The following is a 26,054-nucleotide window of genomic DNA, read 5'->3' as shown; positions in this document are numbered from 1 at the left end:
AAGACAGGGTAATTTACAACAAAAAGGAGATTTAACAGACTTACAGTTCCACGTGGCTGGGGAGGCCTCACAATCATGCTAAGAGATGAAATGTACGTCTTACATGGTGGCAGGCAAAGAGGAAATGAGAACCAAGCGAAAGGGGTTCCCCTTATAAAACCATCAAGTCTCATGAGACTTATTCACTACCACAAGACCACTATGGGGAAACTGCCCCCATGATTAAATCATGTCCCACAAGGCCCCTCCCACAACATGTAGGAATTATGGAAGCTACAATTTAAGACGAGATTTGGGTGGGGACACAGCCAAACCGTATCAACAACAAATAATTAAATAAGTAAAAATAAGAAGTTCTGATTTTTAAGAAGTACTCAGAAGGAGATAGACAGTGTGATACAATACAGAGTAATTACTTTAGGAGGAACGGTTTCTAGGATAGGGTGCATCAGAAAAGCCTCTTAGAAGTGGTGTCATTTGAATTATGAAAAAAAAAATGAGATGGGATTAACCTGTCATTAATCTGATCACTGTATCTTTATTGCCCTAATTTGTCTACTCATAATTATATTCTCTTTCTTTGAATTCCTAAAATAATTACTATCCACATAATGCATTTAACACTTGAGTGTCTTTATCTTTCATGGCTCCTATTTTTGACACATGAGTGAAAATGGATGGTAAACTTCTTAAAAATATTTGCAACCTCAGTATCAGCATGGCATCATATATGCCAACTATGGTAACTAAATGCCTCCAAATTCTGGGCCATTCAGCAGAATAAATAGGAAAAATACAGAGGACATTAGACTAGAATGAAGGATCTCAGTCTGTAAAATTTTTAGGTGTGTTTCAAAAATGTTACTACAAGAGTTTCTGTATAAAAATGTATAAGATATAGATTTTCTGTTTTATTTATATATGCATGTATGTGTGTGTATATATAGATATATCTCCATATTTTTCTCCTCCAGTAAACTATAGGAGACTGCCACCCATCACTTTATATATGTATTACTTTACAGTCCATTACTCACTTTCATTTGCATCCTGGTTACACTTCCTTCAGTGAGAAAATCATGGTGGAGTTAGAGCTAGCACACAGGTTCATGATTCTGGGTACAGCTATCTATTACGGTTTGTTGTGCATATGTTTTTTTTAAACAGTGTTAAGGTATATTTAAAATAAAAAGGTTTGAGAGCAATGACCCGGAAAGCTCATCAGGGAACCATGGCACTGCATGCCAACTTGAGGAACTACAGAGAAAGGTCAAAAATTCCAAGAACTTTCCTAGGAATTAAAAACAAAACAAAACAAAAAGGGACATATCTGATTCTTCTCGTGGGACCCTGAAGGTTGCAATGCATTTTGTTGTGTGTGAAATGCTCCCATAACTTTACTGGAAAAGATAATCAAATAACTTAAAAAAATCTCTTTATATCTTAGCCTATCTGACAACAAAGATTTTCCTAATGAGCATGTAATACTAACTTAAAGAAGAAACCCTGGAGAGAAGTAAAACTAAATAAAAATTTATGGTATAAAGACTGGAAGTTTTAAGGAATATGGAGAAAAAACTTAAAGACATGTCAATCTGATCATGTGATCCTGCCCTCCTCCCTCCACCTGTCCAGGCAAACCTTGCTTAGAACCTCCTTTTTGGTGTCACATTGCCTGGGAGATAACAGACTATATCCTAAGCCTGAACCATATCCTCACATCAGGACCTCTGCCTCTCTCTAACTTCATATAGCTTCATGAATTCTTTTCCTTGCTTGCTTTTCTCCAATCACACAAGCCTTTTAATGGCTTTTTTGCTTCTTTTTGTCTCAGGGCCTTTATAAAAACTATTTCCTCTCCCTGGTTGACCTGTATTCATCCTTCAGACTTTACTTACTTTCCTGAAACCATGAGTTGGATTCGGTTTTCCTGTATTTGATCAAAACATTCTCTGTGCTTTCTTCATAGCATCCATTGAGTGTCCAATTACATATTTGTGTGCTTATTTGACTAATATTTTTCTCCTCCAGTAGACTGTAGGCTCTCTGGAGGAAAGGACAATATCTAGCTCACTCACCACTAAATTTGTAGGCCCTTGAAAAGTGCCTGGCACAGAGTAGACATTCAAAAACAAAACTTGTTGAATGAGTAAATGACAATACGCCTTTAGAGAGTCACTGCAGAGGAGTTGGGGTTAGCGAAGCTGGGTTGCAAGGCACTGACGCCTTATAAATAATAAGCAAATAGATTCAGAAAGTGTGCAGACTAATACAAACACACAAACATATATGTGTGAACTAATTGGATATAGATAGATAGATAGATAGCCAGCCCTCCCTATCTGCGGTTTCTGCATCTGCAGATTCTGTAGATTCAACCAATCAGAGATAGAATATATTTGAAAATAAACAGATAATAACAATACAGCAATAAAAAAGCACAAATGACAGAACAATACGGTATAACAACTGTTTACACAGCACTTACATAGTAGTAGGTATTATAAGTAGAGACTATTTAAAGTATATGGGAGGAAATGCATAGGTTGTATGCAAATGCCAAGCTATTTTGTGTAAGGGCTTCAGCATCCATGGGGGTCTGCTGGATATCAAGGAAATACTATGTACACATACGTAGGTAGGTTGTTTACATATATGTAGCAAAAAAGATAAGGCAATAGAAGACTGAAGAAAGAGAATTTAGAAATGCCTTTCCCAGGATAAGAGAACTGCGAATATGCTTGTACTTGTTAGAGAATAAGTCAATAGAAAGGGGGAGACTGAAGATAATGGGATGGAAAAAAAGAGTGAGAGAGGAAACCGTCAGAGAAGTCTTGGAGGAAAGAGAGAGCATGATTAAGAGCCATGCTCCCAACCCATCTGATCGCTAATCCCATCAGTAAAATTTTGGGGCCATGACACCCAAAGAGAATGATACTTGATCTATAGTGTTGCTCAAGAAATTTTACCTATCATTGTTGTTAAAAAGAAAATGCAGATGTGATGGAGAATTTTAATATGCAAAGACCAGAAGCTGGCAGATTATATCAAAAGGTTGGGAAGATATTTAAATAATAAGGCAAATTAATCTGCCCTAAATTATAGGTTAGAGATAGAATGGGAAGCTTCAAGAAGTTGGGGATCTACGACTTCTATGACTAGTAAGCCTTAAAACAAAGTAAAAATGCCTCTTGTTGACTGAACATTATTGAACTTAAATTGATAGTTTCTGATTTGGAAACTACAAAACAGAGGTAGGTAATTTCAGGTATCTTCTATGCAATGAATTAGTGTAACAGCTAAGTTTCCACTACAAATACAGAAGTGCTAGGAATAGAGGAAGAACTAGAAATCCTTTGGTATATTAGGTTTAGTAACTTTAATTAAGCAAACTTCAAGTCAAGCAAATCATGCCCATGTTGAAATGAGACAAACCCTAACATCTTCAGAATCACACAAAGACTTCAAAGCAAACATATTGACCCTCAAAGAATGCAATTTCTATGTATATTGTAAAAATTTGAACTAATTGGATATTTTCTTCCTAAATTGGTTCTTCCAGTAAGTTCTAAGAGGCCCACAGGGCATTTGCACAACATAAAAATAAACAATATTCAGTAAATGAATGGAGTAATTGTTTCTCAACAGAAAACCTTCAATAACCCACGCTTCCCTACAGAGATTCAAAGTGAAAATTTTATACCACTTCACTGTAAATGAATTTGCTTTCTAAGCTTTCTGAGAACAGGTTTATCTGCAAATGGGTAGAGCTGAAAATGTAGATAACGATGAGTGACTCTTGTCTTGGCACAAAACGTTAAATAACAATTTATGAAATTAACATTCAGGAATGCAGTGCTCCAGTTTGCTTAGGGAAACGTGCAATTTAAATCACTGTGGCATTTTAACTCCTTGATCCGTTTTATAATATACTTTTATTTGTATCTTTTTATTGGTACTTCCTTTTGTAGTAGGAGGTTAATTATTTCACTTAACTTTGTGCAATCTATGGTTAGTTTGGGATAAGTAAATGTAATTGCTCCAAGCTGTTCTAATGGCTCATGTTGTAATTATAGTGATGGCATTAAATTTATGACTGATAAAAAACTTTGTTCATAAAGTATACTGTTGTCTAGGCAACATTGACCTGTACTTTATGATGACATTTAAGCATCTACAATAATGCAGTGTGTTTTAGAATGGAAAAAGTCTGAAGCATTATGGATGGCAAAGCAGGATTTCTGAAAATATTGTTTTTCCCTGCCTATATTCTTCTGATCATTACCGTAATTTATTCAACTTGAATTTTAACAAACACACTGCAACTCTACATTTTCTCAGGAAGCATATCTCAGTGGAGTTGCAATCACATGAGATCGTAATGATTAAACTGCTGTGTAGAAAATAACAAGGCTATTTTAGATGGTACTTTCTGAGTACATATTCTAAGAGATGGATGCTTACAATTAGATGTAAGACAAAAGTACTCACAATGCACATATTACAGGATAAATAATGACAGTTAAGAAAAGCAAATACAAATTGATGAAAATGTATGAGAAAATAAGCATGAGAGAAAAAGAGCATATAGTATATGTTCTCATTTACAACTGCTCTCACCCCCACATTATTGGTGAAATAACTGCTCCCCCTTGAGTTCAATGATAACCTGCAAACAGTATTTAGGAAAATAGTATTAGCGTTTTTATTCTTCTACCTATCCTATTTTGGGCTTTCGTGTTACAAATTCAACAGTGTTAGTACAGTGATTTATTAGTCAGTAGATCTCCAAGGAAAGGAGAAGTAGAACGGAGGAGATCAGCAGTAATTATCCTAACTTTGAGTAAGTACCAGGCTAGTAACAAGCAGCTCTGTGATTCTGTTGAACATACACATTCTCCAGAACAGACACCTAGAGAAGAAGGACCTTGGCTCCACTCTATAACCTAGAGGAAGACAATGAATTCATATCATTTAACAGGTCCACATATTCATAAGTGGAAAGTCAACAATAAAGGAACATTTTCACTTCTATAAAATGTTTCTAAATGCATATTAACATGACAAATATATTTAGAGCTAAAATCACTTTTATGACAATGACTGAATAGTTTTTCCTACTAAAATGGACTCAAACCTATAGAAGAAAAGACCCCTATAAGGGGATTTCCAGTCTAAATGATTATATACAACTATCATCTAAGTAATTCGTAAGGCCCAGGCAATACTCCCATCTGAAACATTTGCATTGTTACACAAAGGAGTCTTTGGAAAAATTATAAATACTCAGACGCATGAAGTGGTAACACAAACAACGGAAAACAGACAAATGAGACAAATAATTCTTTGATGTCTTATATATTAAAATAAAACTTCAAAGGGGATAATTATTAAGGTTCAAAGGCCCCCTCATACTGGACACTATTCTTCTATGCCTCAGAGAGAGTTATATGAGTCTAATCAGGGAAAATAAAAATGTCGGCTTTATTAGTTGTATTACAGATAAAGCTGATGCAAAACTGCTTAGATGAGGAACAATGGTTTCCTGATATTTCACTCCAGAATTAGGCAGGCTTAACCTTCCTGGCACAGGCAGACAACCTCAGACCCTCCCTGTAAGGGCAAGCCCCATTATTGCATGGTAAAGAGAACAGCAAAATACATCCACTCTCTATGTTCAGCAAACACCAAAGAGAAAGAAGGGGAAAAGTTGAGCTAGAGTGGCAGGGTCTTCTACAGAAATTTAGGAGACAGACACTTTCTCTGGGGAGTCATTAGAGAAAGATTCAAATGTTACTCCAGTGATTGTCCTTCTACTTCGAGACTAGAAGCCCTGGAATGGAAGTCATTCCACACTAATGTCAAAGTGCAAGATACCTGCATTTTATGCATAAGAGGAATTTCATCACCTCAAGGTATGTAGAGGGTGCTGAATATTTTTCAGCTGTCCAGAATTGATTCCTCATTCTTTGGCAACTAACATTGATCTTCCTTGAGGAATTCTCTGCCCCTATTGAACGCAGTCTTGATAGGCCTATGAATCACGGTGCCTTGTCCTATCCTAGCCATGTGCTAGACATATAAGTCAGTATTTTTGAAACTTTACTGTGTACCAGTTAGCTAGCGGATTCTTTAAAATGCCCACTCCTGGGCCCACCATCAGATTAGGTCTGGGAAGGGGCACAAGGATTTGCATTTTTAACACGTTCTCAGGTGATTCTGGTGCTGCTGATACAGGGAATGCACTTTGAGAGAAAATGTTCTAAGCTATGTCCATTGGACTCTCCCTCTTCAGACTCTGATTTACAGCAAAAAGACAAAAATAATCATTAGTTCACTCATCCTAGCACTTGCTCTAACAAGATGGTACAATGCCTGCTGCCAAGATTTCTGGAGCCAGTTTCCTATACATCCTTAAGTTAGGTTGTTTCTTAGCTAATAATTGTTTGCAATATCCTTAACTTAATTCTCAGCTAGAGTTCACAAACCCTTAAAGGATACAAATTATGAAACGTTGGTGCTTTGCACATAGTAGTTATTTTCAATAAATATTTGTTGTCTCAACAAATATGAAGAGTTCAGAAATAATCTTCTATGTAGAGAGGACAAGGTTTTATCACAGATCAAGAGTGGACCAACTAACACCCTGCCCCGCTGTTGAGTTCTTGCAAGATAGAATAGTTTTGCCCTTTTATTCCAATTCCGAAGTCATCCGCTTTTATTACTATCCATTGATATTTAAGTAGTTCATTTACAACCTTACACAGTGTTTTTTTTTTTTTGTTGTTGTTTTTTTTTTTTTTTTTTTTTTTTTTTTTGAGATGGAATCTCACTCTGTCCCCCAGGCTGGAGTGCAGTGGCGTGATCTCGGCTCACTGCAAGCTCCGCCTCACCGGTTCACGCCATTCTCCTGCCTCAGCCTCCGGAGAAGCTGGGACTACAGGCGCCCGACACCATGCCCAGCTAATTTCTTTTGTATTTTTAGTAGAGACAGGGTTTCCCCGTGTTAGCTAGGATGGTCTCGATCTCCTGACCTCGTGATCCGCCCGCCTGGGCCTCCCAAAGTGCTGGGATTACAGGCGTTGAGCCACCGTGCACGGCCATTACAGTGTTTTTAACCTTTCTAGGACACAAGGTTCTTTGAGCACTTGAAAAATCTGGGAAACCTCGCTGTAGAACAAATGCGTGTGTGCACATATGCATACATATACACACACACACACACACAAAAAAAAAAACAATAACAGTTTTCATACAACTGAGGAGGGGTTCAGACCATCTAAGATATATGGGCCTCAGGTTAAGAACCTCTGCTAGCAATTCCATTCATCCAATGACACAGAAGTAGGTTTGCAACCCCTTTGTCTTAGCTGCTTCAGTGCTAGCCTTTCTAGAAGTGCTTCATTGACATTTTCTTTTATGATGATCGTGTACATTTGATGATGGGTTCCTTACAAATTATCTTGCAATGAAACAAAATGGTAATGTTGCTCAAGAACCTGGATCTTGAGTCACACATTTGTTCATACAATATAGAGGGCTTCAATTTGCTTTCCCAGTAACATCTCAGTCCTGACAACCTGAACATTCTTGTCCCTCCTCCAAGCAGAGAGTTTATTACCAACTAGTCAAGTGCAGGTTCTGGTGGGCCAACACACCTTTCGTAAGGTAATAAAACTTTAGTGCTAGTTCAATGGACTCGTTTAAGCATCTGACTCTTCAATTGCACTGCAGCACCTTCTCTGTATCTCGGGTTCTTGTTTCTGAGCATAACCTTGAAATAACATCTACTCCAAGGCTTCTAAAAACATACGTGAGAAATAATGAGAAATGGTGAGAAATAATATTCATGGAAAGTTAGCAAAAAGAAATGTGGCCTATGTATTCCTCAAGAGTCTTGAGTGTTAATATTCAAAGTTACCCTTAAGTTGTGAGCGGTAAAAGAATTAACCTTTAAAATTGATTGTATTTCACTTTAAGTATGAGGAGTATAAGTACTACGTTACTCACTGTTCTCTCTGTGGGCACCCACTGGATTTGGACACACACATAACATTTCTTGGCCAGGAGGAGTTGTGTATCTCCTTATTAAATGGTTTTATTTCATCTTACAGATGCTGTGGATTGTTAATTCACAGTATTTTTTTCTCTGTTCATTTGTTACCACAAAGCTGTCAGCCAAAATTGTGGATCTCAACTAAGTTGGTATATATTTTGTAAACTAACTTCATATATTCATTCCACAAATATGTATTAACATGGACCTTGCTCTGTCATAAGCAATAAAGATTCCCTGGTGAGGATTTATGCTGTTCTAAAGAAACTTACATTCTAGGCAACTGGAACACTGGCATATTTTTACTCCTCAGTGTTCACTTTGTGTATTATTTGATAAACTGTCTCAAATTCTTTGTGAAATATGACATGATATAAGTAAATGAAATACACTAGAAGATATAAAGTTATTAAAAGTAGGCTAGAGTAACAAAGAAATAATAAATACAATAAAGTATAAGTTTATAAAATTATCTAAACTAAAAAAACAAGATTTTATTAAACTTTGAAATACTACTATTTTCTCAAGTAAATTCATAAATACTAGGAAAAAATAAGTGTTTAAAATAATCTTTAAGCTACAGTTGAAGGTGTCTCTTTTTTAGTATTTGAATGTAAAAGGTTAGAAAATAATCTCTTCTTTTCCAAAACAGGATAGATTTTTATATATTCCACCCCAATTATATATATTTTTTAGAATTTCAGACTCAAAAAGGGTCAGATACTCTCATCTTCCCATAAATACTACTCGAGCAATGAAATCTGCATTAAGACAGAATTGTAAAATACGCAAGTAAGATCACAAAGTGGAAAACGGGTCAAAGTACAAAATGAATTGTTTTGAGTGAGGCAGTGAGAAATTTACCTCAGTGTAACAATTCTGTAGACTTTGTATAACAGATCATAAATTATGAGTAAGTCCTCTCCAGGGATCAGAATACAGGAGGCAGAAATCATCATTACCAATCTGCATTTTCATTTATCTTTCACAGAAGTGCAGTGGAAACGGCGCTTCACTCGACATCTCATTTGACATCCATCCATCCACCCATCCATCCATCCATCCACTCACTTGTTTCCGTGAAGGGCTTCAGGGAGGGGGAAGAACATACTAAAATATAGCACACTCCATATTTTTTAATAGAAAGCCTCAAGTAGAAATCTATAAAAAATCAATTTTTTACATTTCTAAGAAATAGTTGCAATAAATTAAATTGGAAAATTATAAGTACTTTTAAGACATGGGAAGCTGTCCAAGAAAGAGTGAAATGCACTTCAACAAATATTTGTTGAGTACTTAAAATGCAGTAAGTGTTTTGGAAAATACAAGTATGAGTAAGAATTATTCCCACAAAGGATACAGTCTAAAGGCCAAGTTGAGAGCTGTATAACTCATGCACAACAAACATAAAATGTGATCATTAGGTAAGAAATATTACGTCATAAGTACAAATTCATCCAGCTCTACCTCAAGAATACACAGTCTCTTTCTCAGCTGCCACTACTGTGACCCTAAACCAAATCTCCATCTCACTCTGTCATCCAGGTTGGAGTGCAGCAGCATGACCACAGCTCACTGCAACCTCCAATTCATGGGTTCAAGCCATCCTTCTGCCTCAGCCTCCCAAATAGCTGAAACTACCGGTGTACACCATCATGTCTGGGTAATTTTTTACATTTTTTGCAAAATGAGTGTCACTCTGTTGCCCAAGCTGGTCTTGAACTCCTGGCCTCAAGTGATCCTCCTGCCTTGGCCTCCCAAAGTGCTAGGATTACAGGTGTGAGCCACTGAGCCCACCCCACAAGGCCTTTCTTGAAATGTACCATATAATGATACTTTCTTTTTCTTTATGGCTAAAAAAAAAATTTATGGATTTTCCACTTATTTATATTCTTTCTGTTCCTTATGCAAGCTCCATGAAGAAGAGACCATGTCTGTCTTATTCACTGTGATGTCCTCAGAGCCTTACACATGGCAGGGCACATGGTAGGTGTTCCAGATTGCATTTCCAAAAGGTGAACACAGTATTTCTCAACCCTCTTGCCCCACTAAATCCTTGCCACTCTCCCATTAAAAGATTCATTGATGGATGACTGAAGAAAATGTGGTACATATGTAAACAGAATATTATTCAGCCTTAAAAAAGAAGGAGATCCTGCTATCTGTCACAACATGGATGAACCTAGAGGACATTATGTGAAATGAAGTAAACCAGACATAGGTTTGATCTCACTTATATGTGGAATGTTTTACAGTTGGAAAAAAAAAAGTAGAATGGTGATTGCCTGGAGCTGGAGGATGGGGAAGATGGAGAAATGCTGGTCAAAGGACAAAGGTTCCGTTATGCAGACTGAGTAAGCTCCGGAGCTCTAGTATATACAGCATGGGAATTATAGTTAATTGCACTGTATTATGTACTTGAAATTGCTAAGAGAGCTGATCTTAAGTGTTCTCAACACACACACACACACACAAAATGGTAACTACGTGCGGTGATAGATATGATATGATAATTAGCTTGATGGTGGTACTGACTTCACAATGTATACATATATCAAAATATTACCTTCTGCTCCTTAAATATATGTAATTTTTACTTGTCAAGTATACCTTAATAAAACTGAGGGGAAAAAAGTAAAGTCTAACTTCTCTCCCTTTGAATTTGGATAGCTTGTGACTCACTGGTCACCAGTGGAATGCAGGGAGAGTGATGGTGTCTTCAGAGTCTAGGCAATTCAGTTTCCACCTTGCTAGTTTGAACATTCATTCTTAATGCCTTTAGCTGCCCTAGGTAGGCATTAGGACTCTCGCTGAGGCCATGATAGCATAGGAAGCCTACACTCACCCATGCGGAGAGACCACAAGCAGAGGCCTTGGGCTTCATGAGAGGAGAGAGTGTAATGTACACCTATCTTCCAGCTGCTGACTCTAGCCCCCATCCCACTGCAGCCACAGGAGACACACTGTGCAAATACTGCCTTGTCGATCAATCCCTGCCAGAATGTCTGACCCATGGAAACCTTGAGAGATGATAAAATGATTGTTGCTTTACACCATTACATTGTTTTAGCAGGGCACATGGTGGCTCACGCCTGTAATCCTAGCATTTTAGGAGGCAGAAGTAGGAGGATTGCTTGAGGCCAGGAGTTTGAGACCAGCCTGGGCAACACACTGAGACCCCATCTCCATAAAAAAATATATAAAAATTAGCAAGGTGTGGTGGCATATGCCTGTAGTCCCAGCCACTCTGGTGGCTGAGGCAGGAGACACACGTGAGCCCAGGATTTGGAGGCTGCAATGAGTTATGATCATGTCATTGTACTCCAGTCTGTGTGACACAGCGAGACCCTGTCTCTTCAAAAAAAAAAAAAAAAAAAAAACAGTTTTAGAGTGATTTGTTATGCAGCAAAAGTTAATGGGAACAGTAGATGTTAAATAAATATTTGAAGAATAAATGAATGTTGAAATGAACAAACATGTACAAAGCAGAGGCTTAGGGTACAAAGAGGGATAAGGTGAAGGCTTTGCAAGAATACAGGTGAGATGGTCTTCTACACAAACAGACATAATACACTGTGTTAAGTGATACTACTGAATATATAAAGAAACCAAAGTGGTAACACATAAGAAAGAGCAATTAGTCTTGCCTATTCAGCTCCAGGAAGGCTTCCCATAGCCAGTAACAATAAAGCTGGACCTTCACTGATATGGAAGGGTTTTCTCGGTTGAGAAGAAAAGACATTCCAGCCAGAGAAAACCGCAAGACTACAAATACAGAATGCAGGGAGAATCCTGCTTCTTTCTCTTCTTTCTTTTCAAAATTATTCAAAAGGTAATGATATATGAACTCTTGTACTGCATCTTGATTTTGTTAAAACAGTCAATATTCTTATTTCTAGAGAAAGCTCCTTTTCCCCCAACTTAAAAATATTAGAAGAGGCCGGGCGCAGTGGCTCACGCTTATAATCCCAGCACTTTGGGAGGCTGAGGCGGGCGGATCACGAGGTCAGGAGATCGAGACCACGGTGAAACCCCGTCTCTATTAAAAATACAAAAAAATTAGCCGGGCGTGGTGGCGGGCGTCTGTAGTCCCAGCTACTTGGAGAGGCTGAGGCAGAAGAATGGCGTGAACCCGGGAGGCAGAGCTTGTAGTGAGCCGAGATTGCGCCACTGCACTCCAGCCCGGGTGACAGAGCAAGACTCCATCTCAAATATATATATATATATATATTAGAAGAAAAAAATGGAAAAGTAGCAGGTAATGATATTGGGTGTTTCTATGATTGAGTTAATATTTTTTTCTTTGAATTTCAAGCGAGAGCAGGGAAACAGAACAGGGATTGGTCTATGGCTAAATGCATGCGGGATTTTTGGGCCTGAGTGAGAAATGCTGTATGACCAAAAGAATATGGTATGGGTACTTACTCCCTGTAAATAAAACATTTATATTGGGCAAAGATATGAATTATTTATCCAGTTCTAACAATGAACTGGCTTGAAGTAGATTCAAATCCCCAGCACATTCAGATTCATTAACCTGCATTCCCCAAGGAAAATCACAACACTGACAAAATATATTTTAAGATGGCCTTAACTTCTATAATCCATAAAAACCAAATTTGAAATGTGGATCTAAGAACTGCATGGTTATCTGCAAAATTTAGTTGATATGATTTTAGAGACCATGTGTCAGCAATCTGTTTAAAATAATATTTGGGTGGAATTTACTTAAGAAGGTTTAAATAATGTGCAATTCAGTTGATTGTTCTAAAAAAGAAAGCTCTGTACTTACCTTTCTTTTCAGCTCAGACTTATTAGTCTTAAGGCATCTGAGCAACATGATGGAAACAGTTAAGTAATAATAACGAAGACATACTAGCAGCCAACAAACATGAAACAAATGCTCAGCATCACTAATTATCAGACAAATTCAAATTAAAACCACAATGAGATACCATCTCACACCAGTCAGAATGGCTATGTTAGAAAGTCAAGACAACAGACGTTGGTGAGGGTACACAGAAAAGAGAACACATATACTGTTAGTGGAAATGTAAATTAGTTCAATCCTTATGGAGAACAGCATGGAGATTTTTCAAAGAACTAAAAACATAACTACCATCCAACTCAGCAATCCCACTACTGGGTATCTACCCAGTGGAAAATAAATCATTCTAATGAAAAAGTACCTGTACTCCTATGTTTATCACAGCACTATTCCCAAGAGTAAAGTCATGGGATCAACCTAGTTGCTCATGAACACTGTATTGGATAAAGAAAATATGGTACATATACAGCATGGAATACTATACAGCCATAAAACAGAATGAAATCATGTTATTTGCAGCCACAAGGATGCAGATGGCGGTCATTATTGTAATTAACGTAGAAACACAACATCAAAAACCGCACATTCTCCCTTATAAAGTGGGAGCTAAACAATGGGTACACATGGACATAAATATGGAAACAACAGACCTTGGGAACTCCAAAAGTGGGGAGGAAAGCACGGAGACCAGGATTGAAAAGCCATGTTTTCATAGGATACCATGTTCACTATATTTGGGTGATGAGTTCAATAGAGGCCCAAACCCCAGCACTATACAATATGCCCTTGTAACAAACCTGCACATTTGCCTTCTGAACCTCCAGTTAAGTAAGTAAAGACATAAGTAGATAAATAAATACATGAAAGTCACATTAACAGCATCAGAAACCTTTTTCTGAGCATCTACAGAGAAGTCATTATAGTAGATACTTTACACACATTATTTTGGTCATTGCAATCCACTGAGATTGAAAAAGGGGGGAGGTCCCGCAGAATGTGAGAGAAATGGGGCAGCGACAAAGTTGGAAATAATTTGTCCACAGGAAACCTTGGGTTTCTCTGCCTATCAGGGAAACCAATTTCTTTAACTCATCCCTCACTAAGAGCGTGTGCCACACAAATGCCACCCACGAGGCTGACTAACTCTATTTAAGAATTCCTGGCCTCATTTTCCAGTAAGGAAGCCAAGGCTCAGGAATTATGTAACTTGTCTAACACTCCATAGGTGGCAAGTGACACAGCCAAGATCTGACCCACATCTTTCTGACTTCCATGCTTTGCCCTTTCCACATGCTAAAATTAAAGAAGCAAGTAAGACGTATGTTTAACTTCATCTGACACAGTGAATAATGTGCATAGAAATTCCTATAATGCATGTCAATTAGGCATAAATAATTCATGTAAATAATGATACAAATACCCACACAGAAACTGAAGCTGTCTGGTGGCTAATAGGGGAAGATCTGTAGGTATGTGCTGGTGGTGGAGGGTAGGGTATTGGAGAGAGGAGGTGATTATCACACCATGAGCCCCATCCCAAACCCAAACTCTGGGATTTCATTGACTCTTCTCCTGATTAACTTCACTCTTAAATCAGCTTAATCTTCTCATAGAGTATGGGAGTTATTGGCAAAGGACCTCATTCCTTTTCTTTTTCCCGCTGAAAGCATAAGAGAAATGGAGGTATGGGCTGGAGAAGCCGGGTCAGGAAGGAAGCTGTTCTCTACTCTCTAGAACTCTTGCTTATTTACCCAGGCATCTCAATCATTCCTTTAAGAGAGCAGATCTGCCTCCAATGTTCACCTCCTTTGAAGAAGAAGAATGGTTTTCTATCTGTGGAAGAACTCAAGCCAGGCTTTCTTATTTTCATGATCATATGTGAACTTTGCCACTGACACAACTGGAATAAAAGAATAAATACCCAGTTTTGCTTCTTGCCTGGGCAATCCTTTCTGTTTGGACAGCATGTTCCCTACTCTTTTGCTTTGCTGCATTTTACATCCCTTCCTTTGAGATTTCTGCCCTCATGGAGCTGCTCTCCTGCTTCCCAGGGCTGAGACAGCATCTCTTCTGTCTGCTTCTTATTGGTTTAAAAGGCCATGTGGCAACAGTCTCTATAAACACCTTCACTAGAGGCAGGATGGCAACGTCCAGTATGCTCAGCCAGTCCTAATTTACATGTGTTGTCTTGGAGGTAATTACTAACAGTGCCCCCTTTCCCTTCTAAAATGCCCCAGTTTGTAGAATAACTTCCATGGTCACCTTAATCATATAGTCTATTCCACTGTAATTGATGGTTTAGTTATCCACATTCTAAACAGACTGTGGGCTTTTTGATGGCTCCTTGATGTCTCTTATTCATCTATGTATTCCCAGAGTTGGACATAATACCCAGTGAAAAATAACAATATGATAAATTAGTAAACAACATGGAGTACCTTCCTTCCAGGCAGGAGGCAGGGACATCAATCTATCTGTTTTTTAAAAATGATGGCATCCACATATGAAATAAATTTCTCCCTGTGCTTCAAGGTTCAACAGTTAGAGATTAAAGTAAGATACAGGAGCAAAACACTCACTGAGATCTCAGCTACGTATCTGAGGGTAGATTCACTGAAACTCACTGAGCTTGCACACCTACCTGACAGTTGCAAGGGAACAACTGTTTTGATGGGTAGACCATGGATGAAAGGGAAGATTAAAATAAAGTCAGGCTTTTGGATGAAGGGGGCAGTGGAAGGCTGAGAGACATGGGAGCAGCATTTTGAACAGTATGAAGAAAAGTGGACTCCACTGTGAGGAGAGGAGCCAGGTAGTGTAAGGGGAGGGGGAAGAGATGGAGATAGACACAATTCCTTTGGCAAAGGAATCCCTGTTCTTTATTTAAAAGCTTGAGCCAAGGGGAAGTGCCACCTAAAACAGATTTGTTGGATAGTGACAGAGTTTCTAGATACATCTTTATCAAAGCGACGCTGTGGCCACTAGGGGTGGCAATGACAGAAATGCTAAGCAGTCTTGGATCTGGCAGAATCATCCTGGTGATTTGCAAAAGTTTAGATTCTGCTATTAAGTACCATCATCTCATTACTCAGTGTTTCACAAATGGCAAAGGTGGCCAGTTAGGGGCATTTCTTGAGCTTTTAAACTCCTTTATGGAACTACTTGATCAGGGTGGAGATGAATGTAAAATTGCATGGAACTTTTAAAATTAAGGCATAATTTAAATACAGTAAATACACCTTCTTCTGATGCCCAGTTCTGTGCATTTTAACAGATGAATGCAGTTATGTCATCTCTCACAATCATGGGCTACAGCAGGTCCCTCACCCCAAAAATCCTTCTGTGTCCCTGAGAGTCAACCTCTACACCCACTCCCAGCCTCTGGCAAGCAGTGATCACTATTTTTTTCCCTAAAACTGCTCCTTTTTCAAAAATGTCATATAAATCTAATAATACAGCATATAACGCTTACTGCATTTTAATGCCAGCTTTTATCTATGTGCAGGAAATACATTAAGATTGGGTAATATCTTTTAAAAACATTGCCTGGATAATAGTTATTCATATTTGGAAAAAAAATTCACTCTTTCTTTAAAAGGCATTTAATTTTCGATAGTATTAAATGTTGCATAAAACATTTGAAATAATTTTAATGTGTTAATTAGAAGCAATGAGCCATTCTTTCACTTTCTTCTGACTGAGGTTATTGCAATAAAATATTTACTATTATAAGCAATAGCGTTCAAATGAAGGACCCCATTTAAAAAAATAATTAGCTACTATGTTTTAAGTACCACTAAGTGATAGAGATAAGTTAAATAATCTTTAAAATACTCCAACTGGCTCTTTCTCACAAACCATGCCTGTTCACATTCTCAAGGGTCTTTTTCAATGTTAGTTTCCTTAAAAGTGACAAAACATACAGTTTTGATTTGTCTCTTTTGGAAATAGGCGGATTTAAGTGAACGAATAAATGAAATAGCACAAAAACATTGACACCTGGTGAAATACTACTGAATACTGAAAAGGGCAGGATATTTTTGTTTATTCCAAAATGTTTCTTGCTGCAGGGAGAAAAAAAGCAGAATAACTTTACCCAATATTGGATTGGATAATACCAATATAAAACAAACAAAAAAAGCCAAAATAAGAAAAAGAAAAACCTTTACTCAATACTGAATGCCAGTAATTATGAAGTTTAGAATAGTTGAGCACCAGGTGACTTGACATTTACTTAATAAATCAATCACTAAATCACTAAATGAGACCGTAACGCAGTTCTCTCTACTCATAACTTGTATGTACAAGAGTTTCAGAGGCAAGCTGTACAGCCTGTACCATTTAATGACATCTACCCTTCCTAGAAAGTTGTATCCACTACAGTGGCTCAGCTACTGTCTCCAAGCTTATGACACATAAATCTCTATTCTATAGGCTGAGTCTTTATCCTAAGTTCCACATTCAGTCAACCTTTGTATGCACGGATATATCCAGTTGGCTTTTCAGTCGGTACTTCAAACTCAACCAATCCCAAACTGAACTTATCCTATTTGCCCTCATTTCTGCCATTTCTATAAGGTTCCCTGTCACACTGAATGGGTCTGCCATGCTCCCTGAATCCTAACCTGGAAATCTAGGATTTATCCTTGACCCCTGTCTTCCCTTCAAATCATGCCTCTAATCAACAGGTCTTGTTGATGTAACATTTTCTCAAACTCCTCAAGGCTTCCCTTCATTCCCACTGTCATTTCTTTAGTTCAGGCTGTAATACTGTTTTGCTCAGATTGGTGGATTGCTGCTAATGAGGGATCTTGCCTTCAGTCCTGGTACCACTTCAACCCATCTGCTGGTACCAGTGATTTTTTTTTTTTTTTGACAGGTTCTCACTCTGTTGCCCAGGCTGGAGTGCAGTGGCAAGGTCTCGGGTCACTGCAACCTCCAACTCCTGGGTTCAAGCAATTCTCATGCCTCAGTCTCCCCAGTAGCTGTGATTACAGAAGTGTGCACCATGCCCAGATAATTTTTGTATTTTTAGTAGAGATGGGGTTTCACCATGTTGGCCAGGCTGGTTTCAAACTCCTGGCCTCAAATGATCGACGTGCCTCGGCTTCCCAAAGTGCAGGGATTGGAAGCGTGAGCCACCACACCCTGCTGGTCCTCTTTTTTAAACAGAAATTTAATCCTGTATGTGTTCTACTTTGATTTTATTCTGTTGCCTCCCAGTGCTTGTGGAATAAAGCCCAAATTCCTTAATTCAGCAGACACTGTCATTGACAATAACACCCCTGCTTACGACTACTGCCCAATTCTCTCTGCACACTACCCCCCATGGCACCTTAAAATGGAGGTCCACTGAACAATCAGTTACTCAAGTACCTGCTATGCTCTGAATATGTCCCTCCAAAATCCATGGTGAAACCTCACGCTCATTGTGATGGTATTAAGAAGGGGGACCTTTGGGAAGTTATTAAGACATAGGGGTATAAGGTCAGTGCCCTTATAAAAGAGGTTGAATGGAGCTGCCTTGCCCCTTCTACCATGTGAGGATGCAGCAACAAGGCCCCATCTATGCAGCAGAGAGTCAGCCCTCACCAGACTGGTGCCTTGTTCTTAGACTTCCCAACCTCCAGAACTGTGAGCAATAAACTTCCATTATTTATAAATTACCCAATCTAGTATTTTGTTATAGTAGCCCAAATGAACTAAGGCAGTACCCAAACCATGACTGGCCTCTGTACCTTTGCACATGCTGTTCCTTCTTCCTGGAATACTCTTCTCCAACAAAAACCCCGGTCATCTTTCAAGTCCTGCTGCAGACATCACCTTCTCCAGAGAGCTTGTCCTGATCCCTAATTTTTGTAGATAAGAGCCTTCCCAGGTGATCCCTGAACACCCTGTACTTCGCCAACTGAGTTTTATTGTACCTGTCCTATTACCTGTCTGTATACCCTGAAAAGCTACAAACAATGGCATAGATGTATCTGATAAATAACAAATACCTAGTGCCTAGCATATAGTAGGTACTCAAGGTATTTTCAAATGTGAACTTAACTGTGAGAGCCCAGGAATTACTTTTCGAAGGATAAGCCTTTGTTATCTACTCATAGCAGCTTTTTGAAGACCTCTGCTGGGCAGTAATCCATTTACTACTCTAGCTTGAAATGCTCTCCATACTTGAAAGAAACAACTCTCATTTCTTCAAAGCGATTCTATAATTTAGGTGCCTCACTGACTGAGATCCACATGATCATGGCTGATTCATAATTGCAAAGCTGTTATTGTGCTTCTATAAAAATTTATAAACCAGGTGGATTATGATTATTTATTTATTTTGAGATGGAGTCTCGCTCTGTCACCCGGGCTAGAGTGCAGTGGCACGATCTCGGCTCACTGCAAGCTCCACCTCCCGGGTTCACGCCATTCTCCTGCCTCAGCCTCCTGAGTAGCTGGGACTACAGGCACATGCCACCATACCCAGCTAATTATTTTTGTATTTTTTAGTAGAGACAGGGTTTCATCGTGTTAGCCAGAATGGTCTCGATCTCCTGACCTCGTGATCCGCCTGCCTCGGCCTTTCAAAGTGCTGGGATTACAGGCGTGAGCCACCGTGCCTGGCCGATTATTCAAATCTATTATATGATTTACATAGAAGGCACATTTATCAGTTTATCCAATTCTTTTTTCTTTTTTTCTTTAATAGAAGGAGTTTCCCTCTTGTTGCCCAGGCTGGAGTGCAGTGGTGCGATCTCGGCTCAATGCAACCTCTGCCTCCCAAGTTCAAGTGATTCTCCTGCTTCAGCCTCCCAAGTAGCTGGTATTGCACGCATGCGGCACCACGTCCAGCTAATTTTGTATTTTTAGTAGAGACAGGGTTTCTCCATGTTGGTTGGGCTGGTCTTGAACTCCTGACCTCAGGTGATCCACCCGCCTTGGTCTCCCAAAGTGCTGGGATTACAGGCGTGAGCCACTGCAGCCAGCCTCAGTTTATTCAGTGCTTAGGAAAAGTATTTAATCCTTTGATTGCTTTCTGATTTAGATCTTGAATGATACATATATAGAATATTGGCTTAATCAAAATGTATTTGCTGCCAGTGGCCTCTATGTTAGGCTAGAGAAAGCTTTCATCTTTATTGTAAGTTTCTTATTCATCAACAAGTCCAAATTAACCACTTAAAAAAACTAAAAAATCAAATACACTTCAAATTTTGTCATAAATATCCCATCAAAACATTGTCTTCTCTTCTTTAATGCACCAATGAATTCATTTCTCCTTCAAATAAGATTGAATCCGCATTTTTAAAGTTGTAACAATCCATGATCTAACAACCACAATAAATCTACCATTTAATGTGTTTTTCTGATTTGGCTGAAGCCTGCAGACCAAGTCAAGAGCGATGGATACGGGGCTTTCGTTGCCAAGTGATGACTGCGGCCACTCTGATTTCCCATGGACTTGGAGAAGGTTCAAGTCCGCAACTTGTTCGATAATTGCTTCTAGCAGGCTTCCCCCTAAGCATCAAGGCCCTGGCTCATCAGTGTTTTTTGCTGTCCAAAAAGATAAAAACAAAATTCAAACCACAGATCTAAGGAGGATTGGAACACTACGGACCTCTCTTAAATATGTTCCCTCTTTTTAAGGATATCTTCATATATGAAAGCTTATGATCTGTAGGGGAGATATTAGAAATATATCATACAAAGCAGAGTGTCAGAAGGCTTGAAAGGGACAGAGAACTAACTTTTATTACCACGAGACACTGCTGGGTTAGCAATTATTTTCCTCTCTCTCCTTAAAAACACACTCTCAATTTTTTTTATTGGGTGCATTCCTGCCCAGAAAAAAAAAAAATCTGTACATCCCAGTTTCTCTTGCAGTTAAATGTGGCCAGGGAATGAATTTCTGATTAGTATGGTATAAGAAAGAGTGTTGTATGGGACTTCTGGGAAGACTCTTAAAAGGAAGGAAGTGTATTCTTATTTCTACCTTCCTCCTTGCTGTTGCCTGGGATGTCACTGGAAGGCTGGCGCAAAACAGTGGTTTTGGTTCATGAGTTGAGAGTGGTGGGACAGCAAGACAGCAGGGCCTGCATCCCTGCTGAATGGAGAGTCCAGGTAGCCTTGATTGTCAGCCTTCGCAGTGACCAACCAACCAATGAACGGCCAACCAACAAACAAAAAAATTCTTTTTCAGCCACTTTTATTTTCAAAATGTTATTTATAACATGATCTCATTCTTAGAGATCAGTATATGTATATGTATATAAGGCTAAATCCTGATTTTGCAGTGACTATGTAAGGAAGGATATATTATCTCTATATTATGGAAGAGGAAACGAAGATTCAGAGGTATTACAGAGCTGATCTAATGACACTAAATTTTTGTGTTCAAAAATCTTTGAGCACAAAAGTGTCAGCAATTCTAAAGGAAGAGTTAACTTCCAGCATAGTCAAAATTAAATAGTTTGTGCCATGAATCTATACTTGTACTAAGTATAGGTTAAAGCATTAAGTGGCTAAATCAGAAATTCCAGGTTAGATCCTGGAACTTATACACTTTTACCAGCACCATCACTATACAATGTGGATATAAATATCTCCTTGTGTGTCACTAGCTAAATCTCTTAATCCTTTTATCCCCTTTAAAAATTAAGATTAAAAGCCTCTACCTACTGTATTTGCTACTATGAGGACAAGTTGATTTAGCATTGTACAAAGCATTGATATCCATGGGAAATAATCTCTAATTCATGTACATTATTGAATCAATTAAAAAATTTTTGAACACAAAAATGTCAGCAGTTCCATATGAAGAGTTAACTTCTAGCATAGCCAAAATTAACTAGTTTGTGCCACAAGTCTGTAGTTGTTTAAACTGGCTTACAAAATCAAACTGCAAATCACTAATTAACCTCCTGTTCCAGAAATCTATTCTGTGCAGCCTAGCATTTGGCTGGATTGTGTTGAACCACTCAATTCACAATTTTATCTTGTCATCCTGCTGTGTCTGCCTTTTAATGAAGGCATCTTCGGCTAAATAATGGAGGAACTGCAGATTGTGCTGTTGTAACCAACTTGTCTAAATATACCCTTGGGCCTATAATCTAAAAGCCGTTCAACCTGGTCATGTGCAATCTGATGCTGTGATTTTAGAAAAGCAAATCCACATTTCTTGGCCTAACTTTTTATTGTTTGTATTCCTTTCATTTCCAAAGTAATAATTTGGACTCTATGACTTCAATGGCTGAGACCACCTCAAAGATTCTGGGCTCCCTGTACAAAATGTGGCACTGATAAAGCTTAGCGGTTATGTCCTAGAGTCAAACAGAATGGCTCCCAATCCTGGCTATACGACTTTAGGCAAATTAATTCCTCTAACTTTCTGTTTTCTCATTAGCTGTAGAAATATTTAAAGGTGATAATTCACGTAGTGTTCTGTGTTAACTTTCCTATTGCTATTATAAATGACCACAAACCTGATGACCTAAAACAACATCAATTTGTTCTCTTACAGTTCTGGAGGTCAGAAGTCCAGTATAGGTCTCAATGTGCTAAAATCAAGATTCAGAAGGGCTGCGAATCTGGAATCATTTTGTGCTCAGTCAGGTTGCTGGTGGAATTCAGCCTCTTGTGGTCATGGAACCGAGGTCCCTGTTTTCTTTACTGCTGGCCCCTTCCCTCATCTTCACAGCCAGCAACACTCATCAGGGTCTTTCTCAGGCTTCAGGTCTCTCCTGCCTCTTCTGTGATTATCACAGGTCTCTAACCAATCCTTCTGCTTTCCTCTTCCTCTCTTAAGCGCTCAGGTGATTACTTTGGGCCCACCCAGATACTCCAGAATAATCTCCTTATTTTAAAGTCAACCGCTACGACTTTAGTTCCATCCTTAATTCTACCTTCAAATTTAATTACCTTTTGCCATGTAATATAACATAGTAACAGGTTTCTAGGATAAGGAGAGGGATGCTTTGGGGCCAATTATTCTGCTTATCACAAACTCTGAGCATAATCCCAGGCAATAAATACTCAATATACTGTAATAATAAATAATAAATATATGGTAAATTTATAATAGATAAGCAGCAGTAATAGCCAATACTTATGCTTACTTTCTGGCAGGTGTTTACCTAAGTGCTTTATTAATATTTATGTACTTCACATAACAATTCTTGATATTAGGTGTGAACTATTATCATTCCCACTAACAAATGAGGGAATGAGGCACAGAAAGATTAGGTCACAGCACTGAGCAAGTAAAGGCAAAAATGAAGATTTGAATCCAGGTGGTCTAGCTCCAGAGTCTGTGCTTTTCACTAAGCCCATCCTGCTTCTTCATCTCAGTGTTATAATTACAACCAGGAAACCAGGGACACCTTTGCTTAAACTAAATACCAGTCATGCTAAATTATTTGAGTACAGGATAACAGTAATATTTCTATTTCTTTGCCATGTGCTGTTATTATATATCCTTCTCTTCTTTGTCCTGGGATGTGGATCTGCTTCTGGGACCAACATTCCTTCATCATTCTGGTTGAGTCTTTCCAGCGATTCAGGAAGAAAATCCTTGTTAAGAGAAAGTATTCTATGTGGGAAGACCTTAGATATATTTTGTGTGTTTAGATTTCAAAAAACTGAATACTCTTACAAAGGTATTAAAGAACAAAAATACTACTATTTTAGTTCTTAAAGATCTCACATGCTACTGAAAAGCTGTTTTGTTTCATTTCATATTTAAAACCTATGTTGACATCAGTATGGAAAGTGAGAGGAAAGTAAATGAACACTTTTCTGGACATCAAAATACCTTTCATGCTCCTGCACGCTCACATCCCCCTTCTTCCAGGAAGAGCGTGCCCTTGGGGAGGCTCTGGGTTTACAATCCAAGCTGACCAGGCTGCCCACCTGCACCTGAACCAACTTCTTCATTGGATTCTTTGAAAAATCTGGAGCAGAAGCTGAAAAGCAAGAAAGGAGAGAAGGGGATCATTTACAAAACTTCTTGTCAATTTCAAAGGTCCACTTTTACAGTTTTAAAAGTTTTCTTTACATTCAGGGTGTCAGTGCTTGATTTACTTGGCTTATTGTGTGCCACACGCAGGATAATTCATGCTATTATGTTTTCCAGCAAGTCTAAATCGTGAGACAATTACTTTATACAGAAATGTTTAGTTTATGGTGAAGATTCAAAGTAGCTCAATCATGTGTAAGGAAAACATTTGGTATAGAACGTTTTTAAATGTTAGCTCCACGAAGACAGGAACAGGGTTGTCTCTCTTGCTAACCTTTAGGACATAGCACTTGGTACAGTGCCTGGCATTCAACAAAGCTCAGCAAAAGCTTTGAGAACTGAGGCTAAGCACTGAATTAATATTCTCATACATATGCATGTATCAAGTTCTATGATAAAATATTCAAATTATTAGGCTGACTTCCAAACTGGGGAAAAATAATATTATGCACATATTATTTTAAATGCTATAATATTGCATGAAATATAATAATGTGTAGAAAATATTACATATGCTAATAATTCATGGGATGTTAATCCTGAAACAACACTTGAACATTTAAGATACATAATATTGTATCATTTGAATGAAAGGGTATGTTAATAAAAAAAAAATCACTCTTCCTTTTACTGCAAATGTGAAAAACGTTAAAAACCTAGTGCATTTCCCAAATAGCTAATGCTGTGTCTTATGGCAAATCCAAGTGAAAACAATTTATTTATTTGATGAGTGGAAATCTTAGAGTGAATCATATTATGTAATTATATATGTGATTGTGGTAAAGAAAACATGGAATCCAGAGGTTGTTGGCCTTAAAAATTAAAATCCTAAAAGAGTGATTTTTGTTAAAACAAAAACTTGTTTATATGTGAATACAATCTTTTGTTTATGCACCTCGTATTCCTTCACACACAACAATCCCACACAGTAGGACTCTACCCATTTTAAAGATGGATAAACTATGGCTCATCAGCTTAATTTATTACAATATAATTACAGTCTTTCAAGTTAACACTTATATGCAAACTCCTCCCTCTTTTTGTCATAATATGCTACTTCTCTATCATGGATAACAGCAGCCAGATTTTCAGTTGATCATCCCTCCAGGCATCAGTCCTCCTGGTACAGATGATGCAATTCTAACTGCCAGGCACTAGAGATGAGAGAGCCCATTAAAGCAGGGTTTTTCAATCACTCTTGACATATAACATTTTGGGCTGGATAATTATTTTTTGTGAGAAGCTATTTTGTGCACTGTAGGATATTTCGCAGCCTCTCTGTCCTTCACCCACAAGATGCTAATACCACACACTGGTCCTCTCCCTCCCCACACCAAACAAAAATATCTCCAGACATTTCTAAATTTCCCTCAGGGCAAAATTGTCCCTGGTTGAGAAACACTGACTTAAATCATGCAGGGCCTTATCACTTGCTAACCATATGGATTGGTTCAGAAATAAGTATTAACCCAAATCAGGTTATATGGGGCCAATGGCATGCAACACTTTGACTTCCCTTTGAGCAATTAAGACAGCCGTGTTTCTTCCACTAGAATGACCGTGGTAATACATTCATTTCATTGGGAAACATCATATAGAACCTGATAATGGTGATGATATTAGAACGCTGGACTAAATTATGCTGAAATCCAAATTCTCCATTTTAATAACATGGACTGATGAGCAAGCCCTCCTGCTCCTCCTCCCTTCCTCCCTTCCTTCCATTCATCTCTGCTATGCTATACTATGCCATGGCGTTTTGCTTGGATTTTCAATCATTTGCAATGTAAATGTTCTTCTGGACAATTGCTTTAAATATGATAGAACATTTTCCTTTTCTCCTATACCTAAAGTACAAGAAGAAGATCATCTATAATTTCAAGTAGTGGAGCCTTGGACAACGAAAGCCTCAATGTATCTAATTCGTTATGCTTCTAACAGAGCCACTAAAGGCAAAGGCAACTCTTTTTGAATCAAATATGATTGATTCAAATTTTGGTATTTGCTATTATGGACCGGCAACAGAGAACACCAAAATCACTTATTCTCCTAAAAGGCTTTGCTTAGTTGGTAATATTGGAGGTGGATAAGGATATCTTACGCCAATATTTGATTCCTACTGTTGATTAACTTAACCCTTGGTCCTCAATTCTGGCCATAATTGC

General features: G+C 38.3%; 1 protein-coding gene across 1 annotated transcript in view; it reads right to left on the bottom strand.

The window, feature by feature from the left end:
- CNTN3 (contactin 3) overlaps positions 1–26,054 on the bottom strand; it is a 350,216-nt gene that overhangs the window by 71,679 nt on the left and 252,483 nt on the right. The window contains exon 11 of the mRNA XM_003264908.3: positions 23,686–23,836. Within this exon, the coding sequence (XP_003264956.1) occupies positions 23,686–23,836 (151 nt within the window). The remainder of the gene's footprint in view (positions 1–23,685; positions 23,837–26,054) is intronic.

Source organism: Nomascus leucogenys, chromosome 21, assembly GCF_006542625.1.
Source record: "Nomascus leucogenys isolate Asia chromosome 21, Asia_NLE_v1, whole genome shotgun sequence".
NCBI classification, from domain to species: Eukaryota; Metazoa; Chordata; class Mammalia; order Primates; family Hylobatidae; genus Nomascus; species Nomascus leucogenys.
Note: the sequence above shows the minus strand (reverse complement) of the source record. Positions and strands in the feature narration are given on the sequence as shown.